This window comes from Glossina fuscipes, unplaced genomic scaffold, assembly GCF_014805625.2.
Source record: "Glossina fuscipes isolate IAEA_lab_2018 unplaced genomic scaffold, Yale_Gfus_2 1, whole genome shotgun sequence".
Lineage (NCBI taxonomy): Eukaryota > Metazoa > Arthropoda > Insecta > Diptera > Glossinidae > Glossina > Glossina fuscipes.
The window spans coordinates 27,098,347-27,115,011 of record NW_023998415.1 but is presented as its reverse complement, the minus strand read 5'-3'; the positions used below and the strand labels follow the sequence as shown (position 1 = coordinate 27,115,011).

At 34.5% G+C, this 16,665-nt stretch overlaps 1 protein-coding gene across 10 annotated transcripts in view; it reads right to left on the bottom strand.

The window, feature by feature from the left end:
• Positions 1-378: 378 nt before the first annotated feature.
• LOC119632495 (PAN2-PAN3 deadenylation complex subunit PAN3) overlaps positions 379-16,665 on the bottom strand; it is a 45,792-nt gene continuing 29,505 nt past the window's right edge. For 6 of the 10 annotated variants that reach the window (XM_038025416.1, XM_038025420.1, XM_038025419.1 and 3 more), the window contains 11 exons: positions 12,989-13,065; positions 8,843-8,935; positions 4,779-5,327; positions 3,954-4,692; positions 3,747-3,867; positions 3,563-3,685; positions 3,335-3,464; positions 3,129-3,265; positions 2,874-3,065; positions 2,629-2,791; positions 379-973 (listed from right to left, as the gene is read on the bottom strand). In XM_038025416.1, coding sequence (XP_037881344.1) covers positions 863-973; positions 2,629-2,791; positions 2,874-3,065; positions 3,129-3,265; positions 3,335-3,464; positions 3,563-3,685; positions 3,747-3,867; positions 3,954-4,692; positions 4,779-5,327; positions 8,843-8,935; positions 12,989-13,065 — 2,435 coding nt within the window. In that variant the 3' untranslated portion in view covers positions 379-862. Of the gene's footprint in view, positions 974-2,628; positions 2,792-2,873; positions 3,066-3,128; positions 3,266-3,334; positions 3,465-3,562; positions 3,686-3,746; positions 3,868-3,953; positions 4,693-4,778; positions 5,328-8,842; positions 8,936-12,988; positions 13,066-16,665 lie in introns of those variants that run through there. The other 4 variants (XM_038025423.1, XM_038025424.1, XM_038025422.1 and 1 more) reach the window with 4 other exon arrangements.

Sequence of the window (16,665 nt, the reverse complement as noted above, 5' to 3'; positions counted from 1 at the left end):
TGTTCAGAAGTGTATTTAGTCGCTGATTTACTTTTCGCTTCCACGTACAATGTCTCGTTTTCTTCTTACTGTATGCATTTAATTTTTTTTGTTTTTGTTTTTGTTTTTTGCAAAAATATATTTTTTCGATTTTCATAACAAATTTTTCCAGGTTTTTCTTTTTCTTTTCCATTTTCTTTCTTTTGTTGTTTGGCAGGAAGGGAAACGGGGGTTTGGGGGCGGGAGGGTTGGGGGGTTTTTTGCTTTATTTTATAAGAGATTGCGTTCTTTAACTTTGCTTCTGCTTCATGTTCTTTACCTTGCATTTCTTCCAACTTACTTCCAAATGGATTTATTTGAAGAATGCACATGTTCGCGGACACCTGCCATTTGAGTTCGTTTTTTTTTTTGCTTTCTTTTACTTGATTTCGTTTCTTCCCTTGCTTATGTCTCAACATTTTCAAATATGGAAATTAAGAGATTCCTTTGAGCTTAATAATAATACATTTCAACATTTTCAAACATGGAAATCAAAAGATTCTTTTGAGTTTAATAATAATAATAATAATTAATTGGTTTTTATGTGATAATATTTTAACATTTAAAAGTTAAGAGGATTTTTTTCATTTTTTTTTTTTTTTTTTTTTTCTCACATTTCATATTAATGGCTTTAAGTAAAACAGTAAGAATTGAATGGAGTACAAAATGGAGGAGGATGTTACGTTTATGCTTAAAAAACGAAGCACTTTGTCTTCTGAGTTTTCATCGTCTTCAGTATTTAGTAGCTTGACAGCTCGCAGACCATGCGCGATGTGATGGGACATAGGATGGGAAGTTTTCTGGAGGACGAAGATCAGATTGGCTTGGTTGTCAATACTTATTATTATGTGGCAGCATGAGCCATGAGTTCTGAAAATGCTTTCTCTAAACAATTTTTGAGTTCAGCATAAGTAACAATAAGAACCGACTGTTCATCACGTGACATTAATTGTACCTATAAAGCCGAAGTTAAAATTATAATCATAATTTATTCAAATTTTCAAATATTACTATATCCTACACCATATGTGTTAACACGATATATTAGCTTTCCGCGGCTGTACACTTAACACTTAAAAGGATTTGAGATAGACCCATCTTTTGTTATTATTATGTCGATCAGGAAGTGATTCAATCGAATCGATTTAAGCTTTTTGCGTTCAATCTATAGACCGCAAATTTTTGAGATATTTTGATGAAATTTGGTGCAAAATGACGTGTCTTGGGTAAAGGACAACCGTTCTTGCTCGAATCGGATCACTCTTTCGTCGACTTCTCATACAACGTCTTATTGTGGAAGGTCGTTATATGAATAACTGTAAGCTGGTGTAGGGTATTTAATGATGGGCCGTAACCTACTATAGTGAGGTTACTTGTTTTGTTTGAATAAAAAAAGAAAGTAAGAAAGTTTTAGTTTGTTTACGGGCGATGTTTGCCTACTCATCCAAAACCCAAGTAACACAAGTCTTTTTGATGTTAATTATTAAGCAGTAAACGTGCAATTGCCTTGCTAGGTAATTATGCGAAACTTCAGGAGTCACTTCGAGCTATTGTATGATACGAAACGCAAAAACGATGCAATCGCGTTTTTCGATTAATAGTACTCAATAGCTTAATAGCTTCCGTATCGAGTTAGGCTATATATCTGCAATAACATTGGTGTACATATCGAAAATCGAAAGAAGGGAAACAGAAGTAAGTTAATTAACAAAGGATATATAAAATCTGAGAACAAAAAAAAAAAAAATTGAAGAAAATCATATGAACATCCAAAGCAGAGTGTTGAAGGACAAGAGTAACCCTCTGCATTTGCCACCACATAAGTGGTATAAGTTTTTATAAGATATCCATTTAGCACTAATTGTCGCAGTTTCAGAATATGTGGTAAGCAGTTTTTGACAATCCTATATTTCCATTTTCGATTGTTCACAAAAATATTTTCGTTAATTTAATATTCATAAATCCCGTTTTCAAATCTTATAATACCAAGAAAGAAAAATATCGGAAATAATTATTTGATTTTAATATTTTGGCGAACATTTTGCAAATTTTGGGATTAAGCAATCTGTCTGCGTCCGCTAACCTTGTCAAATACGTCCATCTGTAATGATATTTCATTTTATTCTCTCACTCTCTGCATCAAGCTGAATTAGCTTGCAGCTATTTTGCTTTTGGGGCTAAAATAAGACATTTCGTATTGGATGTCGAGCAAGCAGTCGTACCCTATCGAGTACCATCAGTCCAAAATGGAAATTTGTTGTCGAGTTAGCTCGATAATGGGAATTTTAAGTCAACCCTAGATATGTGCTGCTACCGTTCGTAAAGTATTTTCGATCTTGTCCGAAGTAGTTTCGGGACTTTAGATTGTAATTGAGCAATGAAGGGTGAAAGAGAGAACTGCCTCGGCTGAGTAGAGTGAGCAGGTTCATTTAGTAGGGAACGATTTTGTTGATAAGAAACTTTCTATTGCCAGCCGATATCGATATCGATCGTTTTAATTTATTTGAATAGTCAGTTGCACACTTAATATACAACGTTGTATACGTTTGTTCGTTGAAATTATGAAATTTTCTTTTTCTAAAGTCAAACATTGATGTTGCGTGTACTTACTCTTTCCATGGAGCCGACATCTAATTTATTTAAAGATTGTACAATATGTGCGTGATCTAGCCAAGGTCGACCATCTTCAGTGGTGGAATGAAACAAATAATCGCGGAATAATTTCAACATATATCTATCACCAGTTTCTGACCACGTGCAATCTAAATTGAAGCTTTTAATATATGTACATATGAAAAGGAAAATTAATACAGATGTAGTCCTCGAATTAAAGCGACTAACATTAACATACTTACCCTGGTCTTTCGTTAATGCAGTTTAATTTTACCAATATTCGATATAGTCGCCCATTTTCCATTTCCTTTGACAATTCATCCTCTTGCATGTCACATTGGGATTGTAAAGCATCCAATTGTGTGTAGAAGCGGGCGCCAATCATCGGCATTAAGTCGGTTACGGAACGTCTCTGGGTCGTGGTGAACAGATATCTATGTTTAAGAAAGAGTAATGATGAATATGAGCTTCTTAGGTGATAACCTTAAAAAGTTTACACAATGAAATTTCTCAGATCGGAAGAATAATGACGTGAGATCATTTCAATGCTTGATTGTACACTATCACGTTGAACTGATTGTAAACATCTACAGGCCAATGCTAATACTAAACGACCCAAAGCGGTCAAATCCTCCTAAAGAATGAGGAAGAGAGATCAACGAATACAAAAGATGAACGTTTCGCATTTTGCTTAATAACTCACCTGTTGATGCATGCTTATCACAGCTAAAGGATTTGCCGTATTTGGATCAAACTGTGCGATATCACTTGTGCCACAAAAGCTAAAACGTACACGCTTACCGGTTACAATAATTTTCGTAGGATCCAATACTCTAAATAAAATTGCATATGTGTATATATATTTTACATATATATATATATATATATATATATATATATATAATATAAATGTATATATTTAATGACTTACTTGCAGGCTAAGCCAGCTTGATGTATTGCACGTAAACCGGCTGTTAATTGCATTATAATAGCCCAGATAGTTGCCTCCGGCAAGAGGGGGCCGTTATTGGTGCGTTGCAAATTACTTTTATGACTGCAAAGGAAATTTCAAAAAGTAATTAAAAATGAATTAAAAAATTCTTCACGTTTCACACCTGAAGGGGCGTGCTTCGCCCTGGAATGGATCATTATAGCCATTGGAGTCTGGCGTCGGTGTAAAGTACTTTGCTAACAATGTTTGCGAGCTCGGATGATAATCATAAACTAATACTAACGCTATTTTTATATAACAAAAACGGCAAATATTTAAAATTTATTTTTATGTTTTTCTTTGTCTCAACGGTCAGGAAGAATTTTCTTACAATTATCACCAAATGCTTTTGTTGTGAAGACCTCACGTAATTGTACCACATTTGAATGTTGTAGTTTCTTCCACATTTCAACAATCGCCATACATTTGGTCGATTGTAATCGAAAACCTAAAATCAGCAAAACAGAACAGAAAGTAAAATAATTAGAAAAAAAGGGAAAAGAGAAAGAGACGTTTCGTTGATTAATGTTATTATTGTTTTGCGAAAGAAGGAACAAATGGGTAAATTTTGTTGTATTCTTGCCATGTAATCTTCTCAGGCAATATTTAATGCCGGTAGTGCTGTGGGTGGCTTTGTAGGTGGACGTGGGCAATGTTAGTTTGGCATGTAACGGTTGTACGGGCAACGGCTCAAGTGGATACAGCGAATGATAATTATCCACTTCCATGGGTAAAGCATGCTGAGCAGCTTCATTCGAGTCCAACATCAAATTCGAGATCGCGTTGCGGGCTAATAAATCGGCCCGCATTTCATCTGGCATAAAGAAAGCCGATTCTAATTGGGTTTTCGGTTGCATTGTGATAACATTCGACGCAGGACCCGGATAAACATGGCCTGCATACATTAATTCAGGTTGTACTGGCGTTATTGACGGTACACCGGCTGGAGCTGTATGATGAGAAACTGTTACCGAGTCGACAACGCCGGTTGGCACCACAACAGAACTAGTATTCGGGGCGGTTGTATGATTGGCAGTTGGATAAAAGTAAATTGTGCCACCGACATTTTCCTAATTCAAAAATTACAAAAAAAAAAAAAAAATTCTCACTTGAAGTTTTTCAATTCTAATCTTCTTTACATTTTCTTTCAACCGACCTGATGAACGTTTGCAGGCAAAGTGCTCGGTATTGGGGAGGCATGAGGCGTCATGCGCGGCGGCGATTTTTCACCTATACTTGATGGTGATTCGTTGCGTAGCAAACTATTTCGTACAACACCACCACCTTTTAGTGGAGTTGTGGTCGTAGACGTTGACATTCCCGCATACGATTGCGGACCGGTTGGTGTTGCCAGCGATCCTACTAACTGTTGCTGTGTATGTGTGTTACCGTTAACCAAAGTGTGCTGTTGCTGTTGCTGCTGCTGTTGTTGTTGTTGTTGCTGCTGTTGTTGTTGTTGTTGTTGCTGTTGTTGTATCTGCTTTTGCTGAGCTACGGCTGCTGCAGTCGCTTTTTGCAGTCCCAACATAGACGTTGTGTTGTTAATTGTTTGCTTTGTGCCTGAGTTGGGCGGTGTTAAACCGTTTAGTGCTGCCCCAGCAACACCATTAAGGCCATTGCTTAACATTGATGTATGATATGGTGAATAAAAGCTAGGTGATGAATTGATGCGTGTTGGAATGAATTCGGGTGACTGTGGTGTTACCTATGTCGATAAGAAATATTAGAAGAAAAAGAAGAAAATATGATAAAAATGATCATAAGTGTAAAATATTTTCAATATTAATTATCAATATATGATATCGAATAAACTGGATGTTCGATGGGTTATAAGAAATGAAAAATAATTGAAAGCCAATTTAGATTCGGTTTGAGCCGAAACTTTTGTTACCACCCACTTCCTAAATTGATGCTTTCAACCAACTATTTAAGAAAATATGTGCCACTAGGGTATGCCCAGTTACCGAAATTATTCAGTATAGCGAGTTCATTTGTCCATTATTCGATAAAATTCAAATTACGTTAATTAACTACGAAAGTTTTAATTGTCTTCGGATGAATTTCTGCCACCATTCCCACTAGACCAAATTATTTGTGTGTTTGTGTGTGTGTGTGTGTGTGTGTACGATTTCGGTTCATCTAAAGTGTGGCCATCTTACGTGCGAGTAGCACTTGATGTATTTTTCTTTATTCACCTTCGATATCGTAACTTTGGATAAAATTGCAACAGTGACTGAAAGAGCAGAAAGAATCATTATCATGTTCTTTCGCAACTAAAATCTCGGAACAGCAATATTCTTAGATGTATAAATAAATTATTTATTGTACTAAGGCGATATGCGGGCACGGACAGTTCTAGGGATTAAATAGAGAAGGTAAGGAGGATTTCTTACACCCCTTAATAGGACGAATAGTTTTAGTTTAAGGACAACTCCGAGATTTTGGGCAGTGCGCAGCTAGCAAACAGGGAGAGCGACTTGAAATTTTAAGTCCGTTACGATCAAGATATATATTTGACGGAAAGGATTGGGTAAATTCGATCTATAGCATTTTGGCGGTGGGTGTGAAAATCATAAATAAAAACTTAAATAAAACCACGAAAGAACAAAAGTGATTCCGCAAACAATTTCTACCATTTCTATAATTAAACTTTCGTTTACAACGTATAGGTTACAAGCAGCATGATAACTGACTCTGGTGGTTTACAGTTTCGTTCTGAAAAGGATTAGCAACAATTTTCGAGAAAGTCTTACGACTTACAATAATAAAGATGACATAATAAATGGAATCATGGAATACCCTAATGTCGAATGTCGTATGAATGAAGTTCGAAAGCTATTTTACCAAAAAATAAATCGCATTTTTTTTTTTTTTTTTTTTTTTTTGCTACAACGCACAAATGGCAGAGAGCTTAAGCTATACGTGGGTTGGTTTTCAAGTTTCAAAAAAACTCTTCTGTTTTTCTTCATTTGGCAGCACAATATGTTAAAATTATCTCAAAATTGTCTCAAGTTTCAAGTCAATCGGTGTAAAGCTCAAGGACAAATATAAAATTCTTTGATTAAACACGATCGGCTGGGATCGGCGTAGATATATCGGTTTTCTATCGTAAATCTATTTTTGAATTCGCTATACACGATTGCTCAGAGACGAACTGTACCGATCTTATTGAAATTCTATACATTTTCTCTATATATGGGATTGATTAGTTATTTTTTCTTTTATCACTACTCATTTTATAATGCAGGGCAATAGATGGCGTAAATTTTATCGAAAATTTTATTCACTTGCTCTCTAGAACTCCGGCAAACTCACGAACTGTACTCACCCCTACTCAACTAACAGAAACTGTTTTGTTTCTGTAAGTCCAAGTCGTAATGGTTGAATTTTTAAAATTTTTGTAATGAAAATTTTATAAAATAATACTTTGATCATTAGATGCTTGCAGAAATTTTTGCCTGCAACTTCTACACGTAAATATGATGAGAAAGTAGACGATTAAATTCGCTGATTTTGACCTTTCTCTACATAAAATAACAATTTTTCGTTTCCTATTAGCGATTTACTTAGTGCATGCCGATGCTAATCAGGAAGCGCTCAATATTCCATTTTCGACCTTCATCACTTCTATTGTTTAATTTGAAGAAATCTGCTAGCGAAGCTCATCAAACACCTTGAGAAGCTTATAGTGATGCCGCTCCATCATAGTTTGGATTTCAACGGTTTAAAAGTGGTGGTTTTGGTGTCAATGATAAAGAATCGCCAGGAGGACGAAAAAAGTTCGAAGACAATGAATCGCAAGACTTATTGGTCGAAAGTCCAGCTCAACCTCTCAAAGAACTTTCGAACAACGTAGCAGTTGATGAATCAACTGTTTTTCGACGTTTACATTGGGAAAGATGGAAAAGATCCAAAAGCAGGACAAATGGCGACCATGCAAATTGTCTAAAAATGCCATTTCGAACTGTTCCAACATCGCGGTTTCATTGCTTGCCAGGCAAAGAAGAAGAGTTCTCTGTGACCTAAATGCGACTGGCAATGATAAGTGGATCTACTACGACAAGCTCAAGAGCGAAAAGTCATAGCTTATCCCAGGAGAGTTGCCCACATCGACAACGAAGCGGAATATTTACGGCTGTAAAGTTTTGCTATGCACATGGTGTGTAGTGTATTACGAGGAGCTAAAACCGAATGAAAATGTTTGTGCAAACGTCTACCAACATCAACATTGAGCAAAGTAAACAATGTATTCTTGCAAAAAAGAGACCAGCAATAGCGGCTAAAATGACTACTACACAAATTGATTGAAAATGCCAGGTCGGTCACTTATTGGAAGAGTTGTTCAGAATACACAATTGCAGATGGAATAGGAAGTTTTGCCACACCCAGCGTACTCACCAGGCATGGCGCCTTCTTGTTCAGAGACTTGTTCAGATCGATGCAGCATGGCTTGGCTGGCATGCAGCTCCGCAAAGTTGAAAAAGTGCGAAAATGGGTCGGTGATTGGATCGCTGCCAAATCAATATTAATTCTTTTGGCACGATGTCGGCACGTTGCCAGAAATATGATAAAATGTTGCACAAAATGATGGAAAATATTTTGATTAACATACATCGCACAAATTTTTCTCAAGTGAAAAAATCGCCAACATTTTCGCAAGTACCTACATATATATATATATATATATATATATATATAAAACAAGAGGAAAATATGAGAGAAAATATGCTTTTCCTACTCCTCTTCGGGACCCAAGTAACCTGCCAATGGGTGTATATTAGGAAATTGCTTTTCAAAATTTAGTAAATAAGGTTTTTAATTACATTTAAAAGTACAAAAGAAAAAAAAAAATGGAATTGATTTGTTCAGTCATATACATGTGGAGGCTAGTTTCGTTTTGGTTTGCCTTAGACAATCCTTCCCTGTTAAAGGAAGCCAACACGTTTAATGCGTTATTAATAACAGAGCAGTGTTTGGAAGTATCGTAGTGACGAAAGTCATATCTTTTAAAAAGATCAAATGTTTTTGAAAGGTTTGATTTTTATTAATAAATATAATACTAAAAAAAGAGAAAAAAAAAAAAAATTAAAAAAAGAGAAAAAAAAAACAAAAGAAACAATGAAAAGCAAATGCTATTAGGTGTGCGGATTAAAAATAAAAGACATTAAAAAGAACGTAAAAAAGTTAATATTAATTTACTAAATTGCCTTTGCTTTTTACCTGAGCTTTTTTAATAGATAGTGGCGAGTCCAAGTTAAGCAGAGAAAAGCCCGAATTAAGACCATAAGTTGGTGTTGCAACATTTTGTCGATTCTTTATTACATTTATTAAACGAAAATTTACATTTATATATATATGTATATATATATAAGATATATATTTATTAAATGTAAAATTATAGTCCAAAATTTTGTCCAGGAAATTATCAAATTACAATAACACAAGAAAAAAACGAACTTATTGCAATTACTCCACTCATCATCGGGCTTATAGGATATATATATATATATATATTGATTTGACTGAAGTCAAATACATACAAATAAATCATTCAATATATCGTCCTATATCTATTATTATCGTGGATTATCTATTGTTTGCGGCTCGTGCTATAGACTGTAAATTATCAAGGGAGTGTTATTATATTGAAATATAATTAGCAAAGGCGCGAACCTATTGTTTATGTAAATTCATTAATAAATTTGAAAAAAAGAAATTTTTACATTAAGTCATAAATGAGATTAATAAAGCGAAAATTTTGCTTGGCTACTGGCTGGCTGCTGGCTACTGCAGATTATATTAAGCCTTGCATGGAGATTTTTTTTTTACTTTGACACTTTGAAAATGTTGGCATGATTGGCCCACATTGACCTTTCAAACTTTGCTTACATATTAGCCGACAATTGTCAATTTTTGCAAGCACCTATGTAAATTAAAATAAAAAAATTCTCCAACTAAAATTTCCTTTAACCTGCACATCGTTGGAAGGGCTATTCATAGAGGATTCACGCCGTACCAATTTCATTTTATCACAGGGCATCCTTTCACCACAATAGCTAAGCAAACTCTCGCTTTTTCAAACTCATTTTTGACCTCTCCATACCAAATTTTAACTAAATAACGTAAGGACATCTTTTGTTTATAATATTTTTTTAAAAAAATTCTCGAAAAGTTCTACTTTATATATATTTTTTGATTTAAATAATTCCGAGAATTCTGTTGTTGGCCTGACAGTGCTATGCAGGAAAAAAAAAAAAAATGGTTTGGATCTTTGCTAGTTATATTTAAATATAAATGGTGTGACCCTTTAAAATACCAAACTTTCTTCTAATCTTAGATTGGCGACAAAGTTCCTTCGTATTCTATTAACTTCAGGTGACTATAGTTATCAAGTTAAAGTAAGTAAGGTAGAGCGTGTCATGTTGTATTTTTATTATTTAGAAGACTACTCTTTCATTACCCTCCATTACTTATTTGCGAAGCCAGTGGTTGAAGCGAATTTGAGACTTTTTATTTGGTATGGGTTCAAGAAAGGAAGCAACGCATTCGTATGCCTGTAAAAACTTATGTGACACGTTAGAAAGTGAAGCTGTAAATGTTTCGATCTGCCAAGGATCGTCGATATGGTAGGCCATTCTGCACACTGCTGAGGAATACATCAAACAACCTGGATTTGTCTTGAGGCAGAGCACTCGAGTTCCGCACAATTTGATTGAAAGAAATTTATGGGATCGTGTGAGCGTGCGCCCTTATTAGACACTGACTTATTACGGGGGCTGGAAAGTGGCTCATTTACGAGAACATAAAGAGAAAAACTACTGAACCGCGACAACTATTGTAAGATAAAATTTTCATTAACGGAAGGTAATGTTCTCCCTGTATTGGGACAGAGGAGGAGGGCTAGTGTCTCGGCGACTATTATTGAATATTTTCGGTCGAAAGACGTGAAGTTCTACGCTGCGCTAGAGCGGATGGATAAGCCGCTGGAAAGACGGCAATGAATGCTTGCACACAGATGAAGTTTTATTACTAATTAAAGTGTAAACAAATGTTAATAAAATTTATTCAAATGTTTTATTTAAAATACAACAGAATTTCCCCACCCCCTATAAAAAGTCTTGGGCGATTTCCAACATAATTTCGTTCGCGATTGCTCTAAAGAATTTAAATCGTGTTAGATTCTCTTTTCGAACAATGGCTTGAAAAATCAAAGTATTAGTAACTTCCAGTAGCTCCTTGTAATTAGTGCGCTATGCACTGTCATGATGCAAATTAATAGTAATTACAAAAGTTTTAGGACTAGTTTTAGAAGCCACAGTAACTATTAAGAACATTTTCTAATTAGTTTGGTATACAAGAGAAATAAAATTGACGATTGCGTCTACTTTTTTCTTTTTGTTTTTTTGTGCTATTTTCATGACCAATTCCTGTAGTCAGAGCACATATAAAATCAAGCGACATTTTTCTTAGTGAATCCTTTTGACTATATAGTTAAAAAAATTTTGATTTCAATTTGTGCTATTTGTGTATGCATAACTGTACATAGTTGCCGGTAAATTTTGAATCAATTCATTCATATCCGCGTCCATCTTGCGTTTCGATGGAAGCTCAAAACTTAATAAATCTGCATAGTATTTTAATAACACTCGGTCTCGACCTACATAGAGCAGTAAGAGGGGGCATCACTGTAATAGCTTTAAAGGAGAGTTCTTTTCTTTGGAATGGATGGAAAAAAGATGTAATGTATGAAAGTAACATATCAGAGCCATTCCCGCTAGTTATCTTTAATTTAAACGACTTTGCGGCATACCATGTAACTTGTGCAAGCAAGTTTAAAGTTTGGAAATGTGGTAACGGAAATCTTTCTTTACTATAAAAAATTTTTTATTAATATTTACCGCCAGCCTGCAATCCCAGAATCATGGAGCCGGCTCCTCTTTCTTCAAATATTCTTATCCATTTCCTTTCCTCGAAAATTTTCTATTAAAAATGGACAAGGAATGTCATGGTTCACACTTGGCGTGTTGCGGAATGGTAGAGTAAATGGCAAGAAAATTTCTTCACTGAACTGAACCCTTTTGAATCGCTCTTGACCTCATTTTTTCTCAATGATCACTTTCTGGTGAGTATACATTGACATGCTTTTGATTAGAAATGCTTCCAAATGAACGTTAACGCTCCTCAAAGACATCTGTTTGTGTGCTACAGAAGTTAGCAATCAATAGGTAAGGGGCATTGGTCTGTACTATCTTAGCAGTAATTCATTAGACACGGATAGCTTGCCACAAAAAGCTGTGTGGAAGGGAAGGTTCAAATCAATTTAAGAGAAATCCTTATTTCTGAAAAGTGCACAGTGTCCGCCTCCTCCTGCCCTAGAGCATCACGTGCTATATACGATAAGTGTGAGTGAAAAAAAAAAATCCTCCGACCGTCTTGCTTTGCCAATAGGCCGACTTAGACCTTAAGGGACAATATTCTTCAAGGTTTAAAAAAGCTTTACCGCATTGATTCTTAGGCAACTCGAAATGATTTGTAAATGAAGTTGATCTGATTTGATCTGTGGACATATATGGATTATATGGAATAGATACCTGTCTTGAATAAATTATGATTATTATTATATCGTATCGCTGATACACATACAATATGCGTAGTAAATGGAAAAAACGTCGCAAAACATTTAAAATAAATATAAAATTTCAAAACAAATGCAAATTCGAAGTGACATAGACATGCAGCGGATAGAACTTCTTTGCCCTGTTTGTGTATCGTGTATCGTGTTCCGTTAATTAAATTCGATCTGTTGTTGTGGCGATTAAGTGGAATTTCCAAATTTAATTCGATTTTAGAAACTTTTGAATGCATCAGGAAGGAGACGGAAATATAAATATGTTGCTAGCTAATCATCTAATTTTGCTTAAAAAAAATTCACTTATATAATATATATTACGATTGTTTATCCGGACAAAATAATTAATTGTCAGACGTAGTCGTGATTTCGAATGATTGATAAAGAGACGGAAGGAGGCTCAAATCAGTTCCACTATTCATGTTTACATACGCACTTCTAAGGCGATTTTCTAAATTACAATCCTTTAGCCCCCTGTTGTGTGGGTATGATGAAAAGGGGAATTTTTTGTAACTTTATTAAAAGGTCGTTTTTTTCTTGTCTTGTGTTTCATCAATTATCAATTAATTATCTTGTACTGTTGTTGTTGTTGTTGTTTTTTTTTTTTTTTTTCTTTTTAATTTCTTCTTGCACTTAGTTGCACTTCTCTAAAGTTACGTAAGCAACTTGACCCTTAAATACATTTTCTTAAATGCTTTACTACGCGTACATGAAGCGCGTATCGGTTTTAAGCTTACCATATAGGTTGCTAATTTACTTTCTGAAGGTATGCCATTTGTTGGTGAATAGAAGATAGGATCCATAGCAGCCGTATCTAGAAATAAAGAGAAATTGAAAAGTCATTTGTGGTTGTCAAAAATTGTTGGTCAACCGATCAATTGACAAAAAAAATTGAATGAGAAATTTAAAGCAATTTATAAAAACTTTACGGGCCTCTTCGTTACAAACTCATCGAAACGAAATGAAATGAAAAGAGAGGACTCTCCGACACCTAGCATGCCTGATGGTAGGCGGTGCGAGGTTGCCACCGAGCCAATACTAAATAATGCTTATTTATAGCTTTAATTGCCCACTTAAACCACACTTGAACCTATATGCCAAATTTTCGAAAGTTCAGACAGCAGACAACAACGGGAGGGTCTATCTGACATGCTTAAGCCGATTAAACTGCAAGTTAAGCATGAATATATACACACATATGCATGTGTTTGAGGCTTAAAAACCCCTTAATTGGCCATGGTGGATTCTGTTCTATTTTTACATTGTCCATAACCATCGCCAGTTTCAAACTCGATTTGCGACCATCAATTAACAGTATACAACACTGTGGCCAAAAAGTCAGACCAACATTTAAGTTTAATTGCGCATGTATAGCGGACATCAGAAATTTTTGTTTTCTAATTTGGTAGCACTGCGAGAGGCATATGTTTTGTGCGACACAAAAGCAATTTTTTTTCGATTTTTATTATGTGTGAGTTTGTTGGGTACAGATCTCGCATTCAATTTCGTTTGCGAAATGAAATATGATGAGACTTGGATTTAGGCATACAATGGCCCGGACATAACCGATTAATCGAACGAATTTCATGCAAAAAGTGAATCAAAAACGAAAAACATTCACCAAAGTCGCCCTAAGACGAAGGCGTTAACAGCTCACTTCAATTATCGTTGACTATGAATTCTTTCCGCTCGGCTAAGTTGTTAACAACGAATTCTAATCGCATTTTGTAGGTGACGGAATAGATTTGACATAATAAATAGATATAAAAAAGAAAAAATTAAATTGCCTCAGACCTCACTTGCTGAATCGAACAAGCCCGCAAAACCAAAAGTAAAGAAAAATGAGAAAATTATTTGTTCACACTTTTTAATACAGTGCGTGTAGTGGAACTGAAAAATGATTTTTACATGTATTCAATTTTTAATGGCTTTGCTAAGATCTCTCGTAATTAAATTAGAGTATGAATTAGCTTCTGAAATAAATTGCTTATTATTCTAGCGCTAAAAGTATGTTGTTGTTTATCCTTTTTATTAGTATTTATTTCTATCATTCTTATTATTATTATTATTATTATTGTTATTATAATGTTATAATTTTTTTAGACTAAGGAAATAAATTCTTAGACTAAAGTAAAGAAATGCAAATTGAGCACTAGGCAGTAGCATCGAGAGGCCATCGGCTCTATTTTGGAAAAGAAAATTAGACATTGAGGCTAATGGTTTTTATAAAATGATATATCGACTGGTGTGATATTGCTCTCTGCACCTGATTTAACCATGTGCGTATGCGATTCTCTTAATAAAGTAAAAGCTTAGGCAGTTACAAAGAATGTGCGCTTCCTTGCAATAATTTATCCATTATTGCAGATTGGAGAAGAAGAGGCCTTGGAAGGATCCATCGGTGTGTTACAATTGTCATAATTGATTTCGTCAATATTATGGTGAAACAACGTGCGAGTTAACCGAGGAGCTGTGTTAGATGATAGATACATGATGTAGATGATGATCGATTTGCTTTCATAATTTTTTCTTTAACGTTCGTTATAATGTAGCTTTCAAGTTCCAACCTTTCCATGAGACCGTCCACAATTTTAGTATTTAACTCATAAACTTTATATTCTAAAGCCGGAAGACAAATTTCAGTTAAGATATTGCTGATCGGCGTCGTGCGAAAAGTATTGGCACTTGCTGTATGGATTTCTTGATAGATCAGTTTAAGGATATTGGTATTAGATTTGCAGCCATTGCCATAAATCAACAGACAATAGTTACTCTTGTTTAAAATAAGCATATTGCTAAGGTAAGCAATAGTGTTAATATGTGCATGGCTGTTCCAAGCAGTCTATTGTGTGAAGTTCACCACAGTTGAATTGGAATTTTTCGATTGAAGAAGATAGTATGACTTGTTGGAGAGAGAGGTTGACGTGAGCCCGAGAACACTGAGTGTCTGGAGATTTTGTATTGGTAAATTATTAAAATGCATCAATCGATTTGCTGCCATCGACATATGCGCTTTCTAAAAAGGTGCATTTTTTTTTTTTTTATCTTTGTATTGAATTTATTTTCGCCCGAGGAGTTTGCCCAGGTTAAAAACCTTTATCACGATAGATTCGAGAATGTTGATTGTTTTCGTGTTAAAGCGTGAAAGACGTTCGTTAATGACAAGCATTCGGAGAGATGGCTGTTATCTCTAACTTTAAACAGCCGATGTGGCAAAAATGATTTGCCTTATGGTTTCTAAGACATGTAACAAGTAACATGAAGCCTCAACCTGTCAAATGCTCTTTCGAAATCAATTCATGCAATTGCAGCATAATTAGTGTAAGCCGATAGCCTTAGATGCTAGTGCTTTTAAGAGTTTAGTCTTAGAATTTATTTCTGTGGCGAAATTAATAATAATAATAATAGTAGTGTTTTTAATAGTTGTTCTTATTAAACGAGAAATATGCTTGGAACATCTAATACATACACAGATAGGAGTCAATTGAGTCCTTCGACAATTTAAGTTTTAAAATATTCAAAAATCAGAGAAACTCAGTTTGGCAAATCAGGCATTTGTTTTTGAATGGAGAGATGAAGAACTTAAGCAATAAAGAAATGTTGAATTTTTAATAAAAAATTTTTTCAAATTTTTTTTTTCTTTTTACACTACTTGTAAAATAGTAAGTTTATGTGGATGTATAAGTTACTCAATAGGATTTAAGATAGATTCACTTTCATTCTATCATTTTCTGATTTCATTTAAGCTTGTCTGTCTGTCTGTCGTAGAGAAATTCCTGAGATATTTTGACGAAGTCAGGAATCCTGACATTTTGGCCTAAGGATAAACTGGATAGGAACAAACAGAATTTTTCTTTTTACGACATCTCTCCATACCAATGTCTTGTTTCGAAAATGTACAATATATAATATTTTTCGACAAAATTCACTGATGAGTAATGCTTCAACACACTATATTGATGTGGATCGGATAAGGCGGTTATATAAATCTCCTCCCATATGATCGTTCTCGCAAAAGGCAGCCCTTTTTATGGCAATAGTACTTATGAATAAATTTGTTCAATTTGGACTACCGAGGTTGTAGTTTGAAATTATTTTTTTTAAAAAGTTCAAAATTCTAGTAAGTAAATAATTTTTTCTTTATTTACTCAGTAAATGAAATTCAAAAGAAATTTCAATTTTTTTCGGTTTGTTTGTTTGTTTGTTTGTTTTTTTTTTTTTTTTTTTAAAAAACAATTTAATAATATTTAAAAGAAAAAACAAAATCTTTTTTGTGTTAAGAGAACATTGTTTATTGGTTTATAAAGAATATTTTTGCTTAGATAATGGATTCATTTTAAGAATATTTGTGAAGTAAGTTAAAGTGATATTTTGAGTGCAAAACAACTTACTCATATAAAAGCGGGGGGGGGGG